Source organism: Trichoderma asperellum, chromosome 5 (genome assembly GCF_020647865.1).
Source record: "Trichoderma asperellum chromosome 5, complete sequence".
NCBI classification, from domain to species: Eukaryota; Fungi; Ascomycota; class Sordariomycetes; order Hypocreales; family Hypocreaceae; genus Trichoderma; species Trichoderma asperellum.
The window spans coordinates 3,202,593-3,225,824 of record NC_089419.1 but is presented as its reverse complement, the minus strand read 5'-3'; the positions used below and the strand labels follow the sequence as shown (position 1 = coordinate 3,225,824).

The window sequence follows — 23,232 nt, the reverse complement described above, 5'->3', positions numbered from 1 at the left end:
TATTTGAACAAGCACAAAGTATGTGCGCATCACGGCCTTGCGGAGTGGAGTTGAGCATATAAGTCGCAGAGCAAGTTTGGCGACGCTGCGTATACTTCATACCTACGTAGCCTGAACCCTCCAACACCGGATGGAGTAGCATTCGGGAGCGCAGACGGGTCCCCCAAGACCCTATTATTGCATCCTGCATCTGTCTCTGCTGCTGTGCTTCCCCCTTGGATGCAGCTCCCCCGCATCTTGGCGGTCCCCTTGTTGGCGCAATACACGTCACATCGCGTCGACGACTCTCTCACGATGGCTTCCCTCACATGAGAGGGGGGAGCTACTTACTAGTAGTATCTACCATGTATGTTGTGGTTCGACTCAGAAGCCTGGCCGGATTTGGGACTGTCTTCTTGTCAGGCAGTGGTGCCGCTGCACACGCCGAATATTGGCGCATCACCAGGATCGTGAAGCTTGTAATATTGTTAGTACTACAGTAAACAGTAAACTCCTGGCTTCGCGTTATCGCCTATTACCGACGCCCGGGAAACCAGATTCCTTGTACGATCAAGGCTGGATAGGAAAAATCCTGTGAGCCGCTAAACCAACATCGTGGTGCTGCTGACCTCTGGGCCTGGGAACAAATGCAGTGCCTTGAGCTCCAGCGCGCGCTCAGCTGTTGTCCAGCCCGCAGCGCAGCCTGGGGTGCTCCCCCCTGGCCCAGTGTCGCGATAATGGTTTGGCCCATGGAGTTGACAAAGTGAGTGCGTATATACGGTAACGCAGCAGAGACGCGTGTGCCCAATTTCTATTGGCCGATAAGCAGCGACAGCCTCGCTTTCGCGGCCCTGTGCTACAGTACCTTGCTCAAAAACCCCAGACTGTTAACCCCGAACCATCCATCATGGCCGCTTATTGATGCAATGCGGTGCCTTGCAAAGCGGCAGCAGCTCTTCTCAGCTTTGCGCATGGGTGTTGTTAGCTGATGGAAAGCAAAGCAGCATGGGAACGCCCTCTGGCCCCTTTTTCTTTTGCCCGCAGGAATGAATGTCTACATACAGATGAATGGCATGCTGGTGGTTACACGACAGCAGACACATCCCCTCTTCTCTCTGTCATCGAGATGCCGATAACGAGCATCCACGCCCAAAAGCGAGCGCACATGCACTACGGCCCTAGTCGATCGAAGCCCATCGGCATTGGCGCAGCCTCCAACACTGTCGTATCATGTCTCAGCGTTCGGCCAGATTTGACAGCCATACGGCACTTTCCTATCCTTTTCTTTTCTGAAACCTGGTAGGTATTCGCGCTTCGCTAAACATGTTACGCTTGTATGTATGTACATAGCATATACATCACATCCAGAGACGAAGATCACACAGCGGGCAGTAGCATCTCTCAGTTTGGGCACTCATACCCCAGTCTCGTTTTAGCCCGGGAATAGCTTCACGTCTCTCATTTCTAACCCATCGGAAGCCAAAACGCCAATCACCAACCTTGCAGGTTTCAGCAAATCATTCACATTCACATATCCCGTATAGCAAAAGACAAAAAGGACAAGAAAGAATAAAATTAGCGAGAGACCCTCTCCCACCCCCGGCCCATCCTATATGTCTAGTGTCGTCATCGCTTCGAACCCTTGCATGTTTTCTCGCGCTTTTTTTTCTTTCTTTCTTGTTCAAACCCGCGCACGCCCTCCTGCGTAGCTGTGATATCATTGTGCAGCAGATTTCGTTTTTTAGCCTGATGCTTTTAGACCCTTGTTCGGCTTTTTAAGTCTCTCTTTTTTTTTTGTCTTTTTCACGATAGCGGGAAAGGTACATGCATATTCCGATAAGACGGCGGGATTAAAAAGGTCTTTTATATTGGGCTATATTGCTGTAAACAGTTCATACGATGTAGCGGTTTGTCTAAATTACAAGTATTGAGGCTTTGCTTGTGTATGTTTCTTTTTTTGTCCTGTTCCGATGGCACCTTTGTACAGGGATTTAGGACATCCACTTTAGCTTCGTGTTGTTTAAAGGCTTAGCTGAGATAACTATTTTAAGCCCGTTTCGGACGGTTAAATGGGAAACGGACCGGCAGTATATTGGCTAGGTGAATATACGCCAACCTTGCTGCGTGGAAGAACAAATTTTTACAGAATGAATACTTGCCTTTCCGTGTGTAAGCCGGGTAGTTCCGTTATCATTCCATTTTCAACTGCTGACCCCCTCAGAATAGCATATAATTCCGTCAGCCGATCGAGCTGCTCAGTCGTAGCTATATCGAATGACTCGTATAACCAAAGGTAATCTAATTAGGCAAAACGACTAGACCACGAACTATCTCCGCAGCTAGCTTGCCGTTTTACCTCCACCATTCAGTTTGATAGCCAAAGTCTAGAATACACGTATATCCATCATGCCGAAATATAAACACACCTTCTCCGATCTTTAAATCGGGGGTTTCAAACAATCGTACACATCAGGGCGTATGTCTAAAGCGTTTAATCCCCCGATGGCCAAGGGTGTCTCTTTCGTCGATCATGATGAGATGATGCATAAAGGTCTATACGTCGTATGTAGGTACCGCGAGTTAAAAAAACAAACTTGAACAAAAACCGGCTTGTGCGTGCATGAACCAAACGCCTACGGCATTGAGTATAGCAGCTGTTTCCGCGACGGGGCGCCGCCTGCCTTAGCTTGTGTAGGGGCTTGGGCGGAGAATGAGAGGGGGGTGGACGGGAGGGTACGTTGGGCTTTTGAGGTTGTGGTGGGTTTTGGATGGGGGTTGGGCGATCATGTAGTTGAGATAAGAGTAAAGTTACATGGCTATGATGCCAGTGACGTTGTGATGAAGAACTGGGGTTGGTGGACGTGGTTGATTGACATCAATGGCTTGTAAGTCGTGTCCGTTGCCAACATGTTGGTAACTGTAAACACAGCTAGACAAACCGTCCAATGACTTCATTTTCTCTTTTAGACTTCTACATAGTTCAAAACCGGAATACTACCGGTGATATGGGGTATGCATCACTTATTACATACATCATCTACCTAGGCGTTTGCATAAGACATACCCACGCGCGAGGGGTGTTTCTAAACAAGATTATAGTAAGAGCTTCACTATACAACGGACTATTCCTGGGAAAGCAGTATACGGTATTGCGAAATAGATGTAATGGCTACTACAAAGCGCCAAGAGAATTTGTACATTCATGGCTTATTTGGTCAACAGTTGAGTGCCAGATCTAGCCAAAAGAGCCCGCAGCAGATACTAGGTAATTGTAGTGACACCTATCGAACCATGCGTAGTAATTGACCAAGCTTAAAGAGAATAGAGAATAGCGACGATTAATTTGCGCAGTATAACCTGCAATCAAGTCAGTTATAAAGTTATAGCTTGTAAGTTAAGATAATAAGAAAATCGCGATTGGCTTCTAGTGAGGTGATCTATTCTAATACTGCCTCATTGAAGAATATATTTGCTTTCTTTTGGCAAGCGTATCACCTATAGCCAATAGCCTTAAAACACTACTTTTGATCTTGACATTCTTGAGCGAGATGAGACTCCTACAATGGTTGAGGCGCGACGTACGAGAAAAGGGCTATCGGCTTTCTAATGTTGATGTATAGAGAGTAGTATATATCTGGTGTAGGGTAACTTACAAGCTTATCGAATGGGATCGAGTTTATAAAAGTAGCGAGACCACAGTCATCCCCCACATTGATGGCTTGTTTGTGCCGTTCTATCACGCATCTTATGAGGCAAAATCGGTATTCAGATGTAGCAAAGCAGAAGCAATAGCTTGGAAATGTTGCGTGTCCCATATGATGACCTAAAACAAGCAACTGTTCCAGTTTAAGAGAGTTGCCATGAGTGATTGGATAGTATGCCGAGCTAAACTCTTGAAAGATAGAGGGCTGGTCGTATATGGATTCGAACAAAAAGCGCATGACTTTTTTTTTTTTTTTCATAACTGCAATCTCAAGAGGTGCCAAGCATATCGATTTCCAGAAATCTGCATCATAGACGCGTTTTCGTGTACAAGACATGGGATCTGAATGGTATGAGACACTCAGAGGCATTTAACGTAAAGTCCCATCATGTTAACAGCATCACAAGGCATAACTAAGCAGCGTTTGTAGGGCCATGATGCACTCGGGCTCTTTCATCCTTTCCACAACCTCATCCAGTGACCACGAAAGAATCAGGTATACTTGGGGCACAAGGTGTGGCAAAAGGAGATGGTAAGGGACACACTTCCAACATTCACCCTTCTTATCCTACATCTTAAATGTCCTGGCTACTTCCTGCCGACTTCTAGATTATAACAAGTAGCGAATAGTCATTTCTGATGCCTTCTTCAGATGAGTTTGGATGTATTATCTACATACTTTTTCGAAGATGGGTTCGAAAAGACTTTTGAATACCTTACATCAACCTCCTAAGAATCTCATCAGGTCGAGTTTATATAGGACTTTATTTTTGTAGGATTATCTAACTCTATGGCAAACTCTGCTGGGATAAAAGAAAGGGGCCCTACCGCTCGAGCTGAATGCCAGCTAGTCTAGGGTAAACGCAGACCGTACTGTCATTTCTGGTCTAGAACCTTGCTGTATGATGAGACTATAACTCATAATTCACACTCGCCAAATACTTATTTGTTTGAGACAAGCCAGACTTGGAGGTGCAGGGTGTCAAAGAACACTAAAATTGCGAGTATACAATGGGACAGAGAGCAATAGGCTATCTACCGTAAGCCTGGATATGACAGCCATGAATGCGTAGGTTAGCAATTCAAGAGCATATTAGTATCTAACTCCGAATCTAGCCCCTCGGCCACTTCTGTAAAAGTCACAGAAGCAGACGGTTGTTGTAACGGCGGGGCATTCAACTACAAGGTAGTGCCGTCTTCCGTTACAAAAGGCTGCTGCCCGTCGCTTGCGCGTAAGAGGATGTGATCTGCACAAAGACTACAGCGCTAAAGATGACACGGGAGCCAAATGTCACTTGCGCTGAGATATGATATAGGCGGATGGATTCTTGGCCCTTTCTTGTACAATTCGATATAATTAGGGGGTAGGTATTTGTGCTTAACAGGAGGTGGTCAGGCTGTCATGGCATTAGACTAAGTAGGCTTTCTCACAATAACTGCTTGGTAGCCAGCTCAACAGAAATTATCCTTTTAGGTTTCGCTGTCAAAGAGCTGGCTTTTTATCTCATTTGTAGTATTATACAAAGTATGGCCAAACTAGTGGTCTGTTTAGGATATTGATAGCTTATTGCTTTGCCTAGAGGTACTACTATCAGAACGTAATTACAGTAATATGGTTTCTTCTCCGTACAATTACTTGCCAAAGATGGAACAACTGCTAAAAAACAGTTGGCCAACCTCGAAAGTATGCCACAAAAAGGAGAAAACAACGCAATCTAGTATTACAAAACGTGCTAGTCAATAGCTTATTCAAGGCAATATATACGAGCTCTGATATTTAGATAAACTAGCAAGCCTCGCCACGTTATATACAGCTTTCAAACAATATTCATTCTCTTGGTATTATCCCTCTCCCCTTTGTATTTTAATATAGATCGTAAAAACAAACGCCAATAGCATAACTACTCCCAATCCAACACGTATTTTTACTCAAAAAAAAAAAAAAAAAAAAAAAAAAAAAAGTACGTAGCTCAAGGAAGCATGATGCTATGATTCATATCACCCATAACCAATCATGTAATCGTTTGCATGTTTTTCCTCCTTTAAATGCAATACGTGCATAGAATGCGATACGCAAAACCCACCATTTTAGCCCTCCATCTTCACATCAGTCTCTTTGCCGAGGTTCTTCAGCAGATAACTACGTTTGAAGTACTCGTTGGGGTGGACAATCGTCTCGAGCTGGTTGGATGTCATGATACCCTCATCCTTGGCCTTTTTAATCTCAGCCTTGTGTAAATGTTCAAACACTCTGGGGAGTCGAATTAGCGCTCTGCGATAATTACAAATGGGGCTTTGATGCTAGAACAACTTACCGGTTGCATGCCATGTGGAATTTTTGGTTGTCTTTATCCTCTTTCACTCCCTGCAGCACCGACCTGTCTGATACTCCCATGGCCTGTACCAAAGCAGTCAAGTTCTCCAAATTGAAATGCCGGTACGGGCAGCCGTGAGCCTCACCAGGACCAGGGGGATGCTCAGTAAGAATCTTCTGACAGCTGAACGGACTGTAGCCGCCGCCTCGTCGGTTGGAATCTCCACCAACGTCGCCGTAAGAGTGGCGAACGTTGTATCGGTATTCTTTGTTGAACGTGTCATCTGTGACCTTGTGGAAGCTACTCCGCCAAAACATGAGACTTTCTTCCAAGTTCAAACCAATGCCCTTGAGGAACAAAGTGTACTGGAGACGACCGTAATGCTTCAGGTGAGCATCGCGACGCAATGATCGATGCAAGTTGGACATGCAGGCGGGGAAATGCTGTGAAAGGTTGTCGATGTTGGCAGCCGAGATTTGAGCTCCGGCGGGTGCCGTTGACCCAGACATATAAGCGGAGTCAGGGGTGATGAAATTCTTGGAGAGATGGTTTAGAATTGGTGTTAATCTGTCGTCTTCGTCCAGACGCGGCAGAGCTCGGGCCGTAAGCTAGTTGCAAAGAAATTCCCAACGTTAGCGGTAATAGATTCGAGGATACTTTTTGTGACAAGGCATAACCCATGGCTCACCTCTAGTTGCCTCTCAAGCCGGCTTGTGAATTCCGCCACAACCATGCTCGACTGCTCTCGCCCAGGCACATATGCCTTTCCGGCTTTCAAAAAGACCCGTCGACTCTCCACCAAGTCAGGTACTCGCTCCCAGTCCACCTTGAACCAAGTCCCGTCCTCGTTATTCATCTTCTTTCCGCTGGTCATGGCCGCAAGCTCGGCGGCGTACCGAATCTTCTCGTCGTCCGTCACTGGCTCCCACCAGTCGAGATCCAGGCTGGATACAAATGCAGACCGCTCGCTCAAATCATCGCTATTGAACCGCATCCGGAATAGCATCGTCTCGACTCGAGAGAATCTCCGCCGAAGGTCTTCGGTAGAGGAGAAAGCTAGCCTCAGGATGAAATGGCTGTAATGGTCCTTTTGCCGCTGTGAAAATAGCTTTGTGTTGCTAGAGCTGTTGGAGTCGAGTGGGAGATATTTGTCAAGAATGGGCTTCATGTGGGATGTCGTCTCGGCTGGCGATCGGTTGCGAAAAGAGCAGGCCTCGAGCTCGGCCAGAACTGTTCAGCGTCAGAAGCTGCAGGCAACATCAAACAAGAGTAGCGCCCATTACCTCTTAGCCGATCAATGGCCCATTGCTCAAACTGCTCGAGCGTAATGTCTGCTGTGGGCGCATCTGCGTAAAAGTTCAAGCGGTGGGGATACTGCGTGTCCTTGAACTGGGGCGTTGCAAACTGCTTCTTTCGGTAATCGACGACGTTTCGCCTCTTTGGGTCGATTCTGTTGTGGTCCTGCCGCATCATGGTTGCTGTCTGTGGGCGGTGAGATTGGTTTGGAATCACAGCTGGCTGCGTTGAAGCTGATGGGTTTGCGTTGTGAATCGCAGACTGAGTGTGGAGAGACGCGCCTCGACGCGTTGTGACGTGGGGCAGCTCAAAATCAATTAAGCTCATCGAATTTGGTACCTGTACTTTTGTTGCGCCAGGACCAACGCTATAGCAGTAGGTACAGGCAACCCAGCCCTGCCACCCATCATCGAGCTGTCCAATTGCGCAGCATAAAAAACGACTTGTCACTTGCAATAGGACGTTACAAGTGCGCGAATCTCAGAGCGACATTATTGCAATTACCACCTGCATTCATGTCAATAGTTGGCTAATCAAGCTAATCATTCTCACTTGAACTTCCCAGTACCTACCTGCTCTGTCACTTCTTCAGCTGGCTTACCGGAGCCTAAAAGTACTGCCTGGCCCTGTTGGATCTCACGTGTGCTTCAAAAGGTCCTTGTTCATCACAGTTCTCAAGTCTAAATCAGGTGTTCTACGGCTATGCCAAGCATTACGATCCGCCGTCAATATGCCAATGCTAAAGACGCATCGTCCCACAAACGGTCCTCAGAGACATGGGTGCTGGCAATCGGTAATGAAGCCCTGTAAGCCGTTGCTCTCTACATGACATTTGCCAATATCGCTTGCCCGTCTACAGAGTGTACCAGACAGGATACTTAGCGCTGGTCTTTTTGAACTGGTGACCAGCCAGAACGTGAACCCAATTACCGAAACAGGCAACCCGCACGGAACATTCCACAACAGAGGGGACAAAAGGCGAAACAAAAAAAGAAATTAAATCCCCTTCCGCAGAATTGGGATCGATCTCGTGACCGAGACAGGGGTCGAACCTGCAACCTCCTGATGTACTTGATCGTAGTCAGACGCTCTGCCATTGAGCCACACGGCCATTGAATTGTGGTTGAGGGGCAGGGCCAAGTGGCTCAAGAATGTTGCGACCGCCCAGGCAATAGTGCAAAAGAAGAAGAAGAAAAAAGAAGCCACTTCCAATGGAAGCGGATCGACGATATCGTTGACCGAGACAGGGGTCGAACCTGCAACCTCCTGATATACTATTCGTAGTCAGACGCTCTGCCATTGAGCCACACGGCCGGGATGCTTGTCACGTGGGAGAGCCGCCGCTAAAGTCTTTCAAGAGATGAAACGAGCGAATGAAAGAAAGCAACCCCTGCCAGCGTCTTAATAGGTTGCTCACATCCATCGAGACCCCGCTTTTCGCCTGAGTCCACTTGTTCGCCAAAACCGATGCACGTTCTGGCTTTTGTGAGCATATGACGTTATGGTGAGAGGAGATGGCATCTGTAGTGCCGATGTTTTGTGATCTCAGCAATGGAGCTATGGCAAGTAACTTGTCCAGGTACCAAGTTGTACATGTCGCTTGTTGTTGCAAGTCGAAGCTCTTCTCTCTTGCCATCTGCATGAACCCCCCCTTCCGAACAAACTGCTTCCTGGGCCACCTTTTTAGAAAGAAGAAACGCACTGCAGAAGCACAACCAGGAGCAGGCCTGCACTTTCATCGATTTCATTTCATTAAATCGGGCTGGTGCAGCACCAACGCCGCTGATTGGGCCCGAAGCCGGTGCCCCTCGGTCAAGTACTTTTATGTAACGTACCGCGCGGGCTGTTTCGGGCTAGCGCTGGCCCTGTAGCCCCATCTATCTCCCACCTGGGCTCGCCCTACGGCAGCCGGTGGGGCGCTTGTACCTGCTACACGCTGCCGTACATGAGCAGGGAGCAGGCCCGCAGCATGTCATGCGCTTCGCTTGTACCCGGGACGTCCAGCCTGGCACCTGCCGCTGGATCGGACTGGGCCAACGTCGCTGGACGGCTTTTGACTCCTTCGCGACGACGCTCGACTCACAGCCTCTGGTTATTCCTCAGCCTTCTCCAGCGGTCATTGTCCGCTGTCGCATCGTCCGCAACGACCCGGAGCAGCAGCCCTAGATGTCCACGGTGCCCTTATAGGCTTATAGGAGAGCGCAGCTCCTGATTTGCCCGGCGAAACCCCTCATTCCGCCCGCGACGTCCCGTCTCCCTCGCGCCGCCCTTGCTTTGGCTGGACCGCGTGCCTCGTCTGTGCCTTCGGGATTGTGTTCCTCTGCTCCTCTTGACCTCTAGCTCCTGTCATTTGCCGATCAGACAGTCTACAGCGCCATTGAACACCCAAGGCGGCCGCTCCAGCCTCTGTTCTGCGCTCGACTTGACGTACGTGATAAGCCTTGGGTATGCCTAGGCTCTCGCTGCAAAGTCCGCTTGATGGATACTCATCTTCGACACAGGGCTTTTGACAAACTGTCCAGCCATGAGCAACGCCTCTTATTTCCCGCCGTCAACCTCGACCTCGATTCCCCACGACGATGGGCCCCGTGCTCCCTCGACATCAAGCTCTGAGAATCTGAACCTGACCCCGAGCTCGGGCTCCGGCTGTGCTTCTGAGATCCGATCCAACACCAATCGGCGCAACGAGAGATCAGCTTTTGTTCCAGATGATGAACTAACTTTGCCTGCTGCAACCGCATCCGCAACCGCTACCGCAGCTGCCGATTGTAATCCTCCGATGCACTTTATCAACTTCCAGACCACAACTATTGCTCCAACGCCTCCAATCCAGTCTGCTCCATTTGAAGATGCTGGTCATCGAGGCAGGGCCGCTCTAGACCCTGGCGTCTCTTCTCACGATGCCACTTCCTCGCTCCGCATTTCGACCAACGTTGCATCGTCCTCTTCTCCCACAGCTTCACCTTCCGTATACCGTCGCGAGTCTCCCACTGGCCACACAAGCCTATCGCCAATCCGTATCCCCACGCCTTTAAACCACAAGACATCATCTAGCAGCATACGGCTACTAACGCGAACCCCCAGTCTCAGGGCTGCCCTTGCGCATTCAATTGGATCCGCCAGCGGTACTAGCAGCGTCATTTCAAGCCCTATGATTACTGCAATGGGGGATGTGACGCCTTTGCCGAGCCCTCTGTTGTCAGGAGAGTCCCCTGGGCCGTGGAAGAAGCTGACCGTGGGCTCTGTATCCCCGCCTCAACATCGCAGTTTGTTGAGCAGTGTTGGTGAGGATTTGCCCTCAATGGCCCCGACAGGGCCAATGAGAGGCTCCAATGCAGCGGCTTCTTCTTCGAGACGCAAAGTATATGTAAGCCTAGCCGAAAATGACGGGGCCAGTCAGCCTTTGCCCAAACTCTCGCAACAACTTCAGCATCAACATCAACATCAACATCAGCATCAGCATCAGTCTCAGTCTCAACCTCATACAAGAAATCGAAGTCTTAGTGAATATACGGCTCCAGATCCTACTTCCCTTCCTAAGAGGATTGTCTCGGTATCTGGCCCTCACGCAAAACCTGAGTCCCAAGGCCCTCAGATGAGAAGAGAGCAAAACTTGGCAGAATCACGCGGCCTCTCTCCCAGTGTTACAAAACCGCCAACCCCTCCTCCCAGCGAATCATCCAGGGACTCAGCAGATACCTCATCATCCTCACGATATGAGTATTTCGAAGCCTATGACCGACATGATCGAAAACGGAGACGCTGGCGCTCAGTACGAACTGTGGGTCAAGGCACCTTTAGCAGAGTCGTATTGGCTACCAGTCAGATGGATCAACCTAAAAATCTCACTGCCGATTCAGGAAATAACATTGCCGTGACAGACCCCCGGCTTGACCGCAAGACGTTGGTAGCTATCAAGGTGTGCGAGCATGGTCCTCAAGGAGGAGCCAGTGAGGAACGCGTTGAGATGAGCCTCAAGCGAGAATTGGAAATCATGCAAAGCATTCATCATCCTAGTCTGGTTGACCTTAAGGCGTGGAGCATAGAACCTACGAGGGCCATTCTCGTCCTGACTTACTCTCCTGGAGGAGACCTATTTGATGTCGCTACGACCCACCGAAAGCTTTTGACGCCACCTCTCATGAGAAGAATCTTTGCTGAGTTGGTTGGTGCTGTGAAATATCTTCATGACCAAATGATTGTCCATCGTGATATCAAGCTGGAAAGTAAGTTTGTGCTAAGTTTTATTTTATACGAGAGAGAAGAGACAGCATCACTAACACCTACCTTTTCTGCAGACGTTCTTGTCAATCTTACCCCCAACGAGCTTGCAGACCCATCAGTTAATTGGAGTACATACCCACATTCAGTGATTGCTCTGGCTGATCTGGGCTTATCAAGACGAATTGCTGAGGATGAGAAACTTGAGACAAGATGTGGATCAGAAGATTACGCTGCTCCCGAGGTCATCATGGGTCAGCCCTATGACGGGCGTGCTACTGATGCGTGGTCACTTGGCGTGCTTCTATACGCTCTCCTTGAATCTCGACTTCCATTTGATCCTCCTCCAGGTATGAATGACTCTCATAAAATGAGAAGTCGAAAGAGCCACCGGATTGCAAGAGGTGAATGGCGCTGGATCGAGTACGGAGGCGAAGACGGTGACCATGAAGGCAGCGAAGCCCGTTTCAAAGAAAGAGGCCTTTTGGACGCCATGTACATCACGGAGGGCCTTCTCAAGCGTGCACGAAGCCGCTGGACGCTACAGCAAGTCTTTAACACGCCTTGGGTGCAAGCTGGTATTACCGTAGAAGGCGGTATACGCTTCAGAGAAGAAGTCGGAGGAGTCGAAGTATGATGGTAGAGACTACCAAATCAACGTCTACCTCTATGCCCCTCAAATATACCGAAGACGTGGATACACTTCTCAGCAGACTCTTCTTCGAAAGAGGCACTGAAAAAGAGAAACGCTGCATTTAGCTCTGTCTCGGGGCTATTAAAAAAGAAGAAAAAGGAAAAAAAAAACTACTTAGTCATGATACAATTGTTCTCTTGGCCCGGTTTACACTTTTATACCTCGGAGCCTTTTTTTACAATTTCTTCGTTCTACTTTCCTCTTTCTTCACCACGTCAGAACTCAACTGGCATCTACATTCAATTCATGCGCTATTACTATATCAACCACGAAAACGGGTAAAAAGCCCATCATACGAACAGGAGTTATAAGGGCGGTAGATGGACAACAATTCTACCGCATGAAACACATTTTTTTGAAAGCTCTAGGTCTATGAGCAGTTTTTGGAAGGAAAGTGAAGGGGTTCCAACTAGAGAGGAGAGGGGTATATGCGAGACCATTTGGTCACGTATAGCCGACTTCTTGCGATGGACGAGCGTTGCGTTAGGTTTTGGGTGTTTGGTTGGGAATCAAAGGTTTTTTTTCTTTTTTTTGCTTTTTATGTGTATTTTTTTGGACTGCTCTTTCCTGCTGTTGGTTTTGACAATAAATGTGACGTGTCACTTGTCATCTTCTTAATTTTGGCAATCTATTTGACTTGACCAGGGGAGTCTGATAGATTAGATGTATTGGTAGTATTGTATTAGTAGCTGGCCTCCTATTTCTTGGCCTCATATGTAGCGTCTCTATCAAGAGATGCTGGTAGTGTGTTCTTCTTCTTTGGATTATATTTGAAGTATAATTTTAATATATTATTTCGCAGCTGATGGTATCATTTCAATCCTTTTTACATGACATGATTTTTGAGTTCCAAGGCTGTGTATTGCAATCACGCCTCGGAGTATTCAAAACGCATATTTTCTTTTCTAATATCTAGACAAACACCTTTCGTCATGTCTGATTTATATAACCCATCATTTCATACTATTTCTGTATATTCTTAGAGCAGACGTCCGTATCCGTATTACATTTGACACAAGCATTTCATACAGGGTAACATTGAAGAAGAGTTCCTTACAGGGACCCAGATTAAGCATATTTTAACTATCAAGTGCATATCTATCTATAGTGCCAAGAAAAGATCTCTTCCATCAACCTTTGCTACCTTCGTCATAGACATGGTATATGAAACAAGATAACTACAGCTTACTTCAAAGGTTCTACCCGTGTTAAATAGAAAACTCCTCGCGTTTAATGTTATCAAACACGCCTCCTTACGATACTCCTCCCCCCCTTTTTTCTTTCCAAACTGTTACACTATCAAAATACTTAGGCATAAGTATCTACTCCACATATACACTACACATTTAATACAGAAGCCACACAACGCCTTCACAATTTATACATAAAAAAAAATTGCCTCCAACAACCAACACCCCAAAAGACCACTTTCTCCATCTCGTAACACAAACCCCATCCCGTCTCTCCTATCATGCTACCTCATCCATCCATCCCTCGTGGCAAATTGCTACCCCAAAACAAGCATAATGACTCAAATCACACCCCAAGACGCGGAATTCAGCCGTCTCTCCTATTCCTCATTTGTCTCATCCTACAGGACAAACTGCTGATACGCGCATATGGAGGACTATTCATAGGCTGAACCTGAAACTTGATTCGAGTCCCATGACAAACAGAATAGAGAGAGAGAGAAAAGAGGCTGTGCCGGCAGGGTATACGAGATAGTACCCCATTAAAGGACTAAAACTAATGCACCTGGTTTCCCACCTGCAACGACGGTCTGCCAAAGAGTCCGTGCTTAGTTTTTTAAATGCTAGCAAGAAACAAAAAGGGAAATATAAAATAAAATTGGACATCACATGAAAAATACACACCTTGATCCTCACCAGCTCAAGCCGTGGCATTTGTTTTTAGCATGACACATATTCCTTTCTCTCGCGCTGCTTGCCTCCTTTGTATTCTCCTGAGCTTCTAGACTGAATAGGCTGGACAAACGAGTTACATTGCATACACTCTTTCCTCGGAGGATTTCGGGAATCCATGTTTGTGTAACAATACTTGCCGAAAGACTACAGTAGCGCGCTTTAATATATCGACTCATATGGCAAGAAGCAGTTGACAGGTGGGTATAGAGCAGGCAACTGAGTACTGATCAGAGACACAGGGCTGAATAGTTTGTCTGTCCATCTGAGACACAGAACACGAGGCGCAACTACGACCAGCCTTCTAGTATTCTCTACCGAGGGCATTACGCGGATGCATGTGACCCTTTCGTGGGTAAGAGAGTTGTTTCTCCAAGCTCACGGCTTTGCCTACAGACACCATCTGCTGATTAATAAAACATCTGCTGGTTAACAGCACCACCACCATACTAACAAAGGAACGCTCTCGAGAGATGAGGCGTGACGAATAATACTTTATTGTAGAGCACTACTCCTAAAGTAAGTTCCTTGATATGGGAGAAAAGTTTTTCCCGTAGCTCAAATTGCTCACCTCTTTCCACGAAATCTGGTTCGTCACCGCAGCGTAACACATGACGCCCGCTCTCATAACGGATTAGCAAGGAATGTCACTTTAGATTCGGCGGCGTGGCATCCGCACACAGTAGCCGTCATCATTTGCCCCTGGATGAGCTCGGACGACTTAAGTTCGGAGAGGAAAACACGAGGTAGTTACTTGACAGTGTGAACGATATGCGGAGAAGCTAGACGAGGAACCGGTCCAGACGGAGGGAAACTCTACTTTGTCCCATTCTTTTGGATCTTCTGATGCCGTAAGAGAGAGAGAGAGAGAGAGAGAGAGAGAGAGAGAGACAGAGACAGAGACAGAGAGAGAGAGAGACACACACACACACAGAGAGAGAGCGAGAGAGCGAGAGAGAGAGGTAAATGCTCGTAAAAGGCGCAGTTTGCTCCGTTGGATTTGGATCTCAAATAAACTTTCTCCACAGATTCATTCTATGGTGTGTATGGATTCTAGAATGAGCTTCCCTACATGTCAACGCTAGGTTCACGGGTAGGATTCAATCTTGTAAGCCAATAGTCTCTAATACAACCATGCTGACATGTCTTGGCTTCAAGCATTCTGCAGAAACGATGGAACAGTCTATTTTTGCTTGATTTGTTCGATTTCCAGCGAGGCTGGCCAGCCTTACCCCAGAAAAGGAGGTCAGAATCCCCAGAAACCGCCACGGCGGACCGGCGGCTATCGTCGGGAAGCAACATGCACTGTTTGGTGGTGTGAGAGCATGGCATTTCCTGGGGAAATGTCCACTTTGGAGGACCTTTTTGGAAAATCACGACTAATAGAAATAAAACCCCGTCATCTTGTTTGCGGGGGATGCGATGCGGCCGCGCGATGCAAGTTCATCCCGTGAATCCATTGGCATTGTACTCTGTAGTTGGCCGTGAGGAAGCAGCACGCAGTCGGCAGAGCGCGAAGAGCAGCAGGAGGGCACAAAATCGGGGCAGCCACACAGTAGAAACCCGATAGAGCCCGAGCCGCCTCCGAAAATTTTTTCGCGACAAGCTGAGCCTCCGCCTCAAACAGGCTGCGCGCTGCGTGCCTCGGGTGCTTTTTTTAGTCATGAGCAAAGCACAACTACCTGTAGCAGCTGCAAGTGTCTCCGACAGCCGATATCTGTTTCAACATCGGTTGATGGGCCGGCGTGGTAGAGGGAGCTGGAATTGCAGCGCGCATGGACATGCCGTCGGCTGGGTCGCCTCTTGCAAATGTAGCGAGCAGGTGGATCGCCTCAAGGCCATTTCGGCAAGGTTCCATTGTCCAGCTTTCGGCGGCAACTCTGAGCTCCGCTTGTCAGTCCCCGCATTAATATCACTGGTAGGCCTTGGGGCACGAATAGCTTTCACGTAATTCGGCAGTGTCCCGGCTAGATCCAAATCTTGACAACCAATCTCCATCCCGATAGTCTTTTTAGGGTCTCTGTAAAGACTTCGTTTGCTGGAACTTAGGATACGGTTCCCAAGTTCTTGTTATTAGGAGCTAGGCCGGTTTTCAGGGGAATATGATGCGAGCGGCTTCCTCCCGAACTTAAGAGCGCCTCCCCCCGTCAAATCGGGATAACATCCTGGCATCCATTCAAGGCCATGCGATTCGTCATACTGCTAAGACAAGCCACTGCTTCGCTTGTCTGCGACCCAACGTCATTGGTCTCGACCTGGAAAGGCCCTGGCCTAGGGAGTCTGGTTGGCGGCAATACTAAGTACTCGTACTCAAGACTAGTAGCAACTCAGTTGTCATGCCAGGCTCGGGAATCAGCCACGGATGCACGAGACCAGCTACGACTAGTATGTACGAAGTATGCTAACTAGTACTCCGTAGTAGTTATCGTATTGCCCCAAAGCAGCCACGCTGCTCTCTGCGGTAGTACCATGGTACTTCGGGTACCCTGGCCCATCGTCTCACTGCATCGAAAAATCTGCAGATTCCCACGAGCTGAGGCGTTCGGTACACACGACATGACTATGATATGCGAGTGATGAATCCTTTGTCGCTTCAATTAGCTAATCACATCCAAGTGAGCTCTTATCAGCAGCCGCGCCAGTAGACGAGGCTCGGAAAGCAGCATTTGATGGCCAGGCGGGTAAACGAAACTAAGCACTTGGCACGGTAGGGGATCCGTGTGCCGCAGTTACCTAGGTACATGTATTTCTCCGTCATGTGAAAGTAGCTGGAATACCATTTCCAAAGTACTCTTCACATGTGGCTCGGCGACTGCCGCAATCCCATACGGCGCATTAAAAGCACTTTCTTTTCGTCTTGATATTAGCGTTATGCTGCCCTAGCTGATTTGGAATTTCCTTATTCTCAGAAGCTCGTTTGCAAGCCTTCAGGCGCGAGAGAGAAAAAAAAAATTTGAGAATGGCGTAAATCGCCGGGGCTCTTGCGCTAGATAGACGCCAATAGAGATAACGCCAGCAGAGAATGTAGCACGCACTTCGTAATAGCACGCATTTTTTGCCGCAAGCCTTGCTTCTCGTGGATAGCGGGCCTGGGTTGCTTGGTCATGAAGGCTCTGCCCACTTGGGGCAAATGTTGACCACTGAAGGCGTAGCCGCTCTGGCCATTAGCCTCTATCGGGGGACATTGCAGTGGTCTCTATGACGATGCAGGACTTTGAGCGTGCTTATCTATGATAAGCTTCTTTTGCAACACCAATAAATCGGACGGCAGTACTTCGCAATAGACGAGTGATTTGAGATCTCGTGGCATGCCACCCACAGCAGCAAGCACAGTGTCCAAGGGAGCGGGTTCAGGGCTGCGACTGACACCAAGCAATCCTTGCTAGTTCCGCAGAAGCTGCTGACACCGCGTCTCGGCGCGGGTCAGCCCCAGACCCTCGATAGGCTTCTGTTTCGACCCACGGCGGTGGCCGAAGGCGCCAGCAGTATGTTGCGCCGTACTCCGTACTCTGTGCCACGCCGCTGAATCGCGTTGCGCCCCACAATGCTGTCTCCCCAAGCTTGGTGTTTTCGCTGCAATCAGCCTTTGTTCAAATCAAAGAGCAGCAAAAGTCGCCATGGACAAGAGACTGTCGGCCCGGCTCCTGCGCCTGCCCACCGTCTATTGCGCATGGATCAGAAGAGTGCCATCCCGACGGATTTTACGACACCGTATGGACGATCCTTCCAATGCAAAGCAGCTATAGCAGCGCTAATGGAGTGCATACTTGCAACGTTCTTCGTAGAGTCGTCGCGGGAGTTACTGTCAGTTGATAGCTGGTATTGAACGTTGAGAGAAAGCCCCAGGCATACTGTATGGAACCCCTTGGCGGTCTCCGAGACACTTACTCTCGTTCAAGTGTGTTCAATATGGGTTTGCGGAGTGGTGCTATATTGGTTAGCGTACGGCGCTGAGACTAGGGGCTGGAGTAACAACCCCAAGCACCCCATGCATCTTCTGTATCCTGCTAGCAGTGCGATACACCAGGTCGAAGACGACTATCATGCGCAAAGAACATTCTATTTAGCGACTTGGACGGAATGGTGTGAGCCCTAAGCCTTCCCGCCCGCTGGCTCGGTCACTCCTTTCGAACTGGTAACGGCGTCCGAGGTAATCGGTTATGCCGGTGCGAATTGTAGTGGTGGTGGTTCAACTTGTGGCGCCTTTTTTTTCCCCTCGCTTGAATGGCTTGCATATCTCGCAACCACCTTGCTACTGTATATTCGCACTCCGGAGCCACCACAAGACGCAGAATCCTTCTGGAACTGCCTACCAACAGGCACATCGAGCTGTGCAACTGAGGCCCTCGTTAACAGTCGAATGCCATCATCGATGGTCCCAGTACAGTGTCCTCGTGTGTATGGCACCAGGGGTTGGTATCAGAGCGCTATGATTGGTGGTTTTGTCTGGTGGGTGGTGGCTTGAGCCCATATCACCTTCTGTTTCTGGCCGATGGTGGCATTCCCACACGCCCGACCCCCCTGGCAACTCCAGCTCAATGGCCGGCAGCCCTACTTGTTTCCCCGGCCTGGTTATTTGCTTCGCCATCGTTGTTGCAATAGTCGTTAGCCACCAGCCTGCATTAGGTTACATCCCCTCTAATCCAATCTTTGGCCTGCCTGTCTTTGCTGCTAGCCCCTCTCCACCTGCTCTCGTGCCTAGGCTCTCCCGTCGCTGTTTAATCCAATGGTGCTAGTAATCGTAGAAGCATACTAGCATACTGTAGCAGCGCTCTCCGCTCCGTCCTGTTTCCCAGCGTGTATTGGGGATCTCTCCCTCTTATCTCAGCGGGGGCCTTCTAAACTGAACGACGGCAAATGGGATTTCCATTCTCGGCAGCCTAGACGAGGGAACTTTTGCTCGCCCTCTCTGAGCTTCGTGGCTTGGCCTAGTCTCCTCCTCCCACGCGGGTTTGCTCTGTTGTTTGTCCTAATAAAACTACACAATAAACTGTTGCCCTATCAAGGCATCGCCCACATCAGCCGATATCTGGGGAACGATACCGATATCTGCCCCTAGCTGGTCTTTGTACTGGACTCGGCGCTCGTTTAGTAGACCTTTCTGCCGCTGTGTTTCTCTTCTCTTTACTATCCATCTGCGCTCGGCGACTATGGGCACTTTTGCCCGCCTCCCTTTTACGACCTTGATTTGATTGAGCAATCTCGCTCGCCACTCCAGCAGAGTGATGAATCATCGCGCTGGAGACTGATTTATTCCAGCCGAGTCTTTTGACTTGCCCAGGTCCGTCAGTGACTGACAGACAGATAGCCGGCGGACTGAGCACCAACTGCTCCGTCTGCTTGGCGTGGGCACGTTGACATGTTCCATCAACCGCCAGACAAGCCTCGCGCTTCTGGCTTCGATGATGATCCGTTTGGGTTTGTTGCCAGCCAGGCTTGGGAACGGTATGGCTTCAGCAATATGTCATCGCCTCCGCCCCCGGGCCCTCAGCCCATGCAGAGAACCGGTCGAGCCTATTCCACAGCATCTGTGATGGACTGGACGCCCGAGATTGACGCAACCTTTCACCACCATAACGGCGATGGAGTTGCCATGTCGCCGCCAGAGAATGTCGAAATGGGCAGTATGAATTCGACTCAAGGAGGAGGAGGAGGAGGGGTTGGCCGCTTGGTCGCGCATTTCGAGAACAAAGGATATGTCCCTCCACTGCCTCCGAGACCCATCATTAACGCGCATCACCAAACACACCACCTTGGCACCAGTCCCTCAATTTCGTCACACTTTGGAAGTCTAAATTCCGTAGCCCAGTCGCATAGGATCTCGAGTCCCGTTGCCAGCTCAGGTGATTCTCAATATGGCTCTCTTGGTATTCATTCGCCGCCGACTCCCAGCCCGATTGCCACCAGTATGGGTCGCTCCGGTAGTATGCACTTTGGCAGCTTTCATGACACCCAGCAAGTGCACAGTCCTGGTGCTGGAACACCATTTGGTAGCATGGATGGATTCATGAACACTACCCGTGTGAATAGTCCGATGGTATCGACGCCTATGGTGGCCAGCCCAATAGTATCTACACCAAGTCAAGTTACGCCCACAGTGCCTGGCACCCCTGGATTCGAGATATGGCGTCCTCCTCCCTCAATAGGGATCAAACAGGAACCCTCTGGTCTCACCAACGCGACCAACTTTGCAGGCTATTTCAGACCACCGGTACCTACGACGCCAAAGCCTGTCGTGAATACAGGCAATCAATTCATTTTGGAATTCAACCCAAGCGCCGCCAAAGCAGCCAAAGGGAAGGCTCCAGCGAAACCACCAAGGCCGCGATTGCCTCCACGGAAGCCTACTACCGTCACACAAACACAAGCTTCGGCGCGAGAACCAACACCTGCGCAGGCCCCAACACCGAGACCGATACCAGCCGCTGCTCCAGCTCCAGGACCAATGTCTCCTCCTCCAAAACCGCCTCGACCCTCAGAACCCCCTTCTTCTTCTTCATCATCAACCCCTTCTACCGTGAGTCATAGATAATAAGCCAGAATAATTCTCACCCCCGTTGGCACTAACCAAACAATTAGACACAGCGGAAGGATTCGATTTCTCTTCGTGCCCAGGCAGGTACTAGGCCGTCACGGGAACAGGTTCCTGCAGAGGCGTGGGAGCAATATAAGTCCACAATCCGAACTCTTTATCTTGAGGAAAGAAAACCATTGAAAGAAGTCATGAGCATCATGTCTGAACAATATGGTTTCCAAGCCACGTAAGTCTGGTCCTTCTTCTTGATGTTTCTGAATGCTGACCCGGCTCGCCTCCCAGACCAAAGATGTATAAGACCAGGTTTTCTCAATGGGGTTTTGTGAAGAATAACACGGAAGAAGAAGTCAAGCGGTTGTTGTCGATGAAATTTCAACGAGATGCCGAGGGCAAAGTTTCCGAATTTGTTCGAAATGGCAGGGTGGTTAACCTGGGTACTTATCTGAAACGAAAGGGAGTGACTGAGTATGATTTGGTGGATTTCGAGCTGCCCGCCGATCTTCCAGCCCATATTCGATGTAGAACGCCAACGCCACCTCCGGCACTTCGATCCCCTGACCTCCTTCGCGCTCAAGAGCTTGTCGTTGGAAACATGCGAAAAGCATTTTTACACTGCCGGCAATTTGAGATGGAGACGGATACCCAAATTAGTTGGCCATCAATTATGGTTTGGGGGGCTGGATCAAGCGACCTCTTGCTCGAGGCCAACTTTCATTTCGAAGCACGCGATGCAGACCAAGGAGGCGACTATATGATGCGAGCCTTTAAACAGCTCGAAGTGGATTTGATGAAACTTTCACCGCAAGGTATCATGGAGCTAATCTTGGGTATGATTAACGGTGATCCTGGCATGATGACGGCCCTCTGCAAATACCTGGCGGCATATTCGTCAACAAACTTTGAACGCACACATCCTCTTCGGCAAATTTTCACTTGTTTATATGAAGTGCAACAGAAGCATGGTGCAAAGACACTCTCCGAACTGTTGTGGATTAGCATCTCTACAATTGCCGAAGAACTCGAAGCGATTTACGGACGCCGCCATCCGTATGTAGCTCGAACATGGTCCGATCTCGCGTTGTTTTATAACCAGGTGAATCCCGAGAGAATTGAAAAGCTGGTCGTCGAACTTCGCGCACTTCAAAAACAACTCGAGCAGCGGCATGGCGAAACCAGTGTCGAGGTACTAGCTATCCGATATTCCATATTGCAGTTGCTGTATGCTGCATCTCCGAGTTCCGATACCGCGAAACAGGCTGCAAATGATTTTTGGAACCTATTACGGAGTATGAACACGATGTTCCCCATGCGAGACCCGCGTCCGAATAGCTACTGCTATCACAGTCCACTCAAGGTCGATCCGTGGACAAAGAGATGCCGGAGGCGATACGACCCACTCGTAACCATTATGGAAGAGCTTGTCGGAGTGAAAATTCATCCTTATTTTGAAGAGGACTTTCACACGACGGAGCATGCCCAAGAACCCCAAAATGCGTGGGCGGCAGCTCTCCAGATGGGCACAACAAATAGGTCCTGGGGCTTCATTTAGCGAAATGTCCCAAATGGCACAAATAGCAGGTATCATATTACCTTTGTCACTCGTTTACTTATGACAACTCTCTTGTTAAGAAAGAAGGAAAGAAAGAACATCTACAATGCGCGTTTGACGAGCATAGATTGTTGAGATTCGTTGTCGAGTCTCAACGGATGGTTGATACCCAGCATCAAGAGGGTTATGGCGCGCATAGCGACGATTTCATTTCCATCTCATATCGAGCCTGGAGTTTTGGACGGCTGATATTTTCACCCTCGTGAAGTTTCCTTTCTCATCTAGTTGACGCTGACGAGCCCCTTTCCTTAATTTGTTTGATGCAGTTACTGCACCTCGAGCCGGCGTTTTATTTTTGGAGGTCTTGAACTTGGATGCATGTCCATCCGTGTATAATAGTGTGTGTGTGGGTTTCTTGACTTTTGCTTTTTCTTTGTTTTTTTTTTTGTTTTTTTTTTTTTTTTTTTTTGCAGTGCTTTGCTCTTTTTGTGTGTGTTTCTGGAGACCACGAAGGGAGGCGAGCATGATGTTTGGAGCTGTGGTGGCGCAGAAACGAAGCCAGGCTGGGCTTTTCAAAAGAAAAGGGCGAAGGAGGAGTTGATGGAACTTGAGCAGAAAAATACCTTATCGAGCATTTCCTGCATTATCTGGGAAGGCGACGGCAGGCTGGAGTTTGGATGGCAGGAACGGACGAGGAGGCAATTGTCATGCAGATGGTAGAACCAGACCGTCCTTCTGGGAAGGAGCGGCAGCCCACTGATTTCCCATTGCACCTTCTTTTCTATCGACTTGCCTGTTAGTATTAAAACTTTTGGTAATGAATAAAGACATGATGACATTGTACATGTACATTTTTGGCCGGTTCTTGCTGCTTTTATGGTATTTATTACTCTATGTACTCCCCTTTCTTTAAGTACCTGAGCCTTGGAAGGAAACGACGAGCGGACTCCCCGAAGTATCACCGGCGCAATAGGAAAAAAAATAGTTCCCAGTGACCTCATCGAACTAGTACAGCATC

The 23,232-nt window shown here is 48.8% G+C and overlaps 5 protein-coding genes and 2 non-coding genes across 7 annotated transcripts; 4 read left to right on the top strand and 3 right to left on the bottom strand.

The window, feature by feature from the left end:
- Positions 1-716: 716 nt before the first annotated feature.
- TrAFT101_009191 (uncharacterized protein) lies at positions 717-901 on the top strand (the record flags this gene model as incomplete). Its single annotated transcript, XM_066128565.1, has 2 exons — positions 717-742; positions 772-901. 2 exons carry the CDS (start codon positions 717-719, stop codon positions 899-901), a joined length of 156 nt encoding a protein of 51 aa, XP_065984685.1.
- Positions 902-5,477: 4,576 nt separating this feature from the next.
- Positions 5,478-7,531, bottom strand: TrAFT101_009190 (uncharacterized protein). The gene is made up of 4 exons (XM_024902838.2): positions 7,281-7,531; positions 6,686-7,227; positions 5,998-6,605; positions 5,478-5,933 (listed from the first exon to the last, which is right to left on the bottom strand). Exons 1-4 carry the CDS (start codon positions 7,468-7,470, stop codon positions 5,771-5,773), a joined length of 1,503 nt encoding a protein of 500 aa, XP_024755646.1. The 5' UTR covers positions 7,471-7,531; the 3' UTR covers positions 5,478-5,770.
- Positions 7,532-8,324: 793 nt separating this feature from the next.
- TrAFT101_009189 lies at positions 8,325-8,404 on the bottom strand. Its single transcript has one exon. It is a non-coding gene; the product is annotated as a tRNA-Arg (tRNA).
- Positions 8,405-8,528: 124 nt separating this feature from the next.
- TrAFT101_009188 lies at positions 8,529-8,607 on the bottom strand. The gene has a single exon. It is a non-coding gene; the product is annotated as a tRNA-Arg (tRNA).
- Positions 8,608-9,267: 660 nt separating this feature from the next.
- TrAFT101_009187 (uncharacterized protein) lies at positions 9,268-9,459 on the top strand (the record flags this gene model as incomplete). The annotated part of the gene is made up of 1 exon (XM_066128564.1): positions 9,268-9,459. The coding sequence occupies one exon, from the start codon at positions 9,268-9,270 to the stop codon at positions 9,457-9,459; it is 192 nt and encodes a 63-aa protein (XP_065984684.1).
- Positions 9,374-13,013, top strand: TrAFT101_009186 (uncharacterized protein). Its single transcript, XM_024910323.2, has 2 exons — positions 9,374-11,519; positions 11,592-13,013. The coding sequence occupies exons 1-2, from the start codon at positions 9,818-9,820 to the stop codon at positions 12,149-12,151; spliced, it is 2,262 nt and encodes a 753-aa protein (XP_024755647.1). The 5' UTR covers positions 9,374-9,817; the 3' UTR covers positions 12,152-13,013.
- A 6,081-nt stretch (positions 13,014-19,094) lies between these two features.
- TrAFT101_009185 (uncharacterized protein) lies at positions 19,095-23,051 on the top strand. Its single transcript, XM_024910805.2, has 3 exons — positions 19,095-20,647; positions 20,710-20,891; positions 20,948-23,051. Exons 1-3 carry the CDS (start codon positions 19,490-19,492, stop codon positions 22,212-22,214), a joined length of 2,607 nt encoding a protein of 868 aa, XP_024755648.1. The 5' UTR covers positions 19,095-19,489; the 3' UTR covers positions 22,215-23,051.
- The last annotated feature ends 181 nt before the right edge of the window (positions 23,052-23,232 follow it).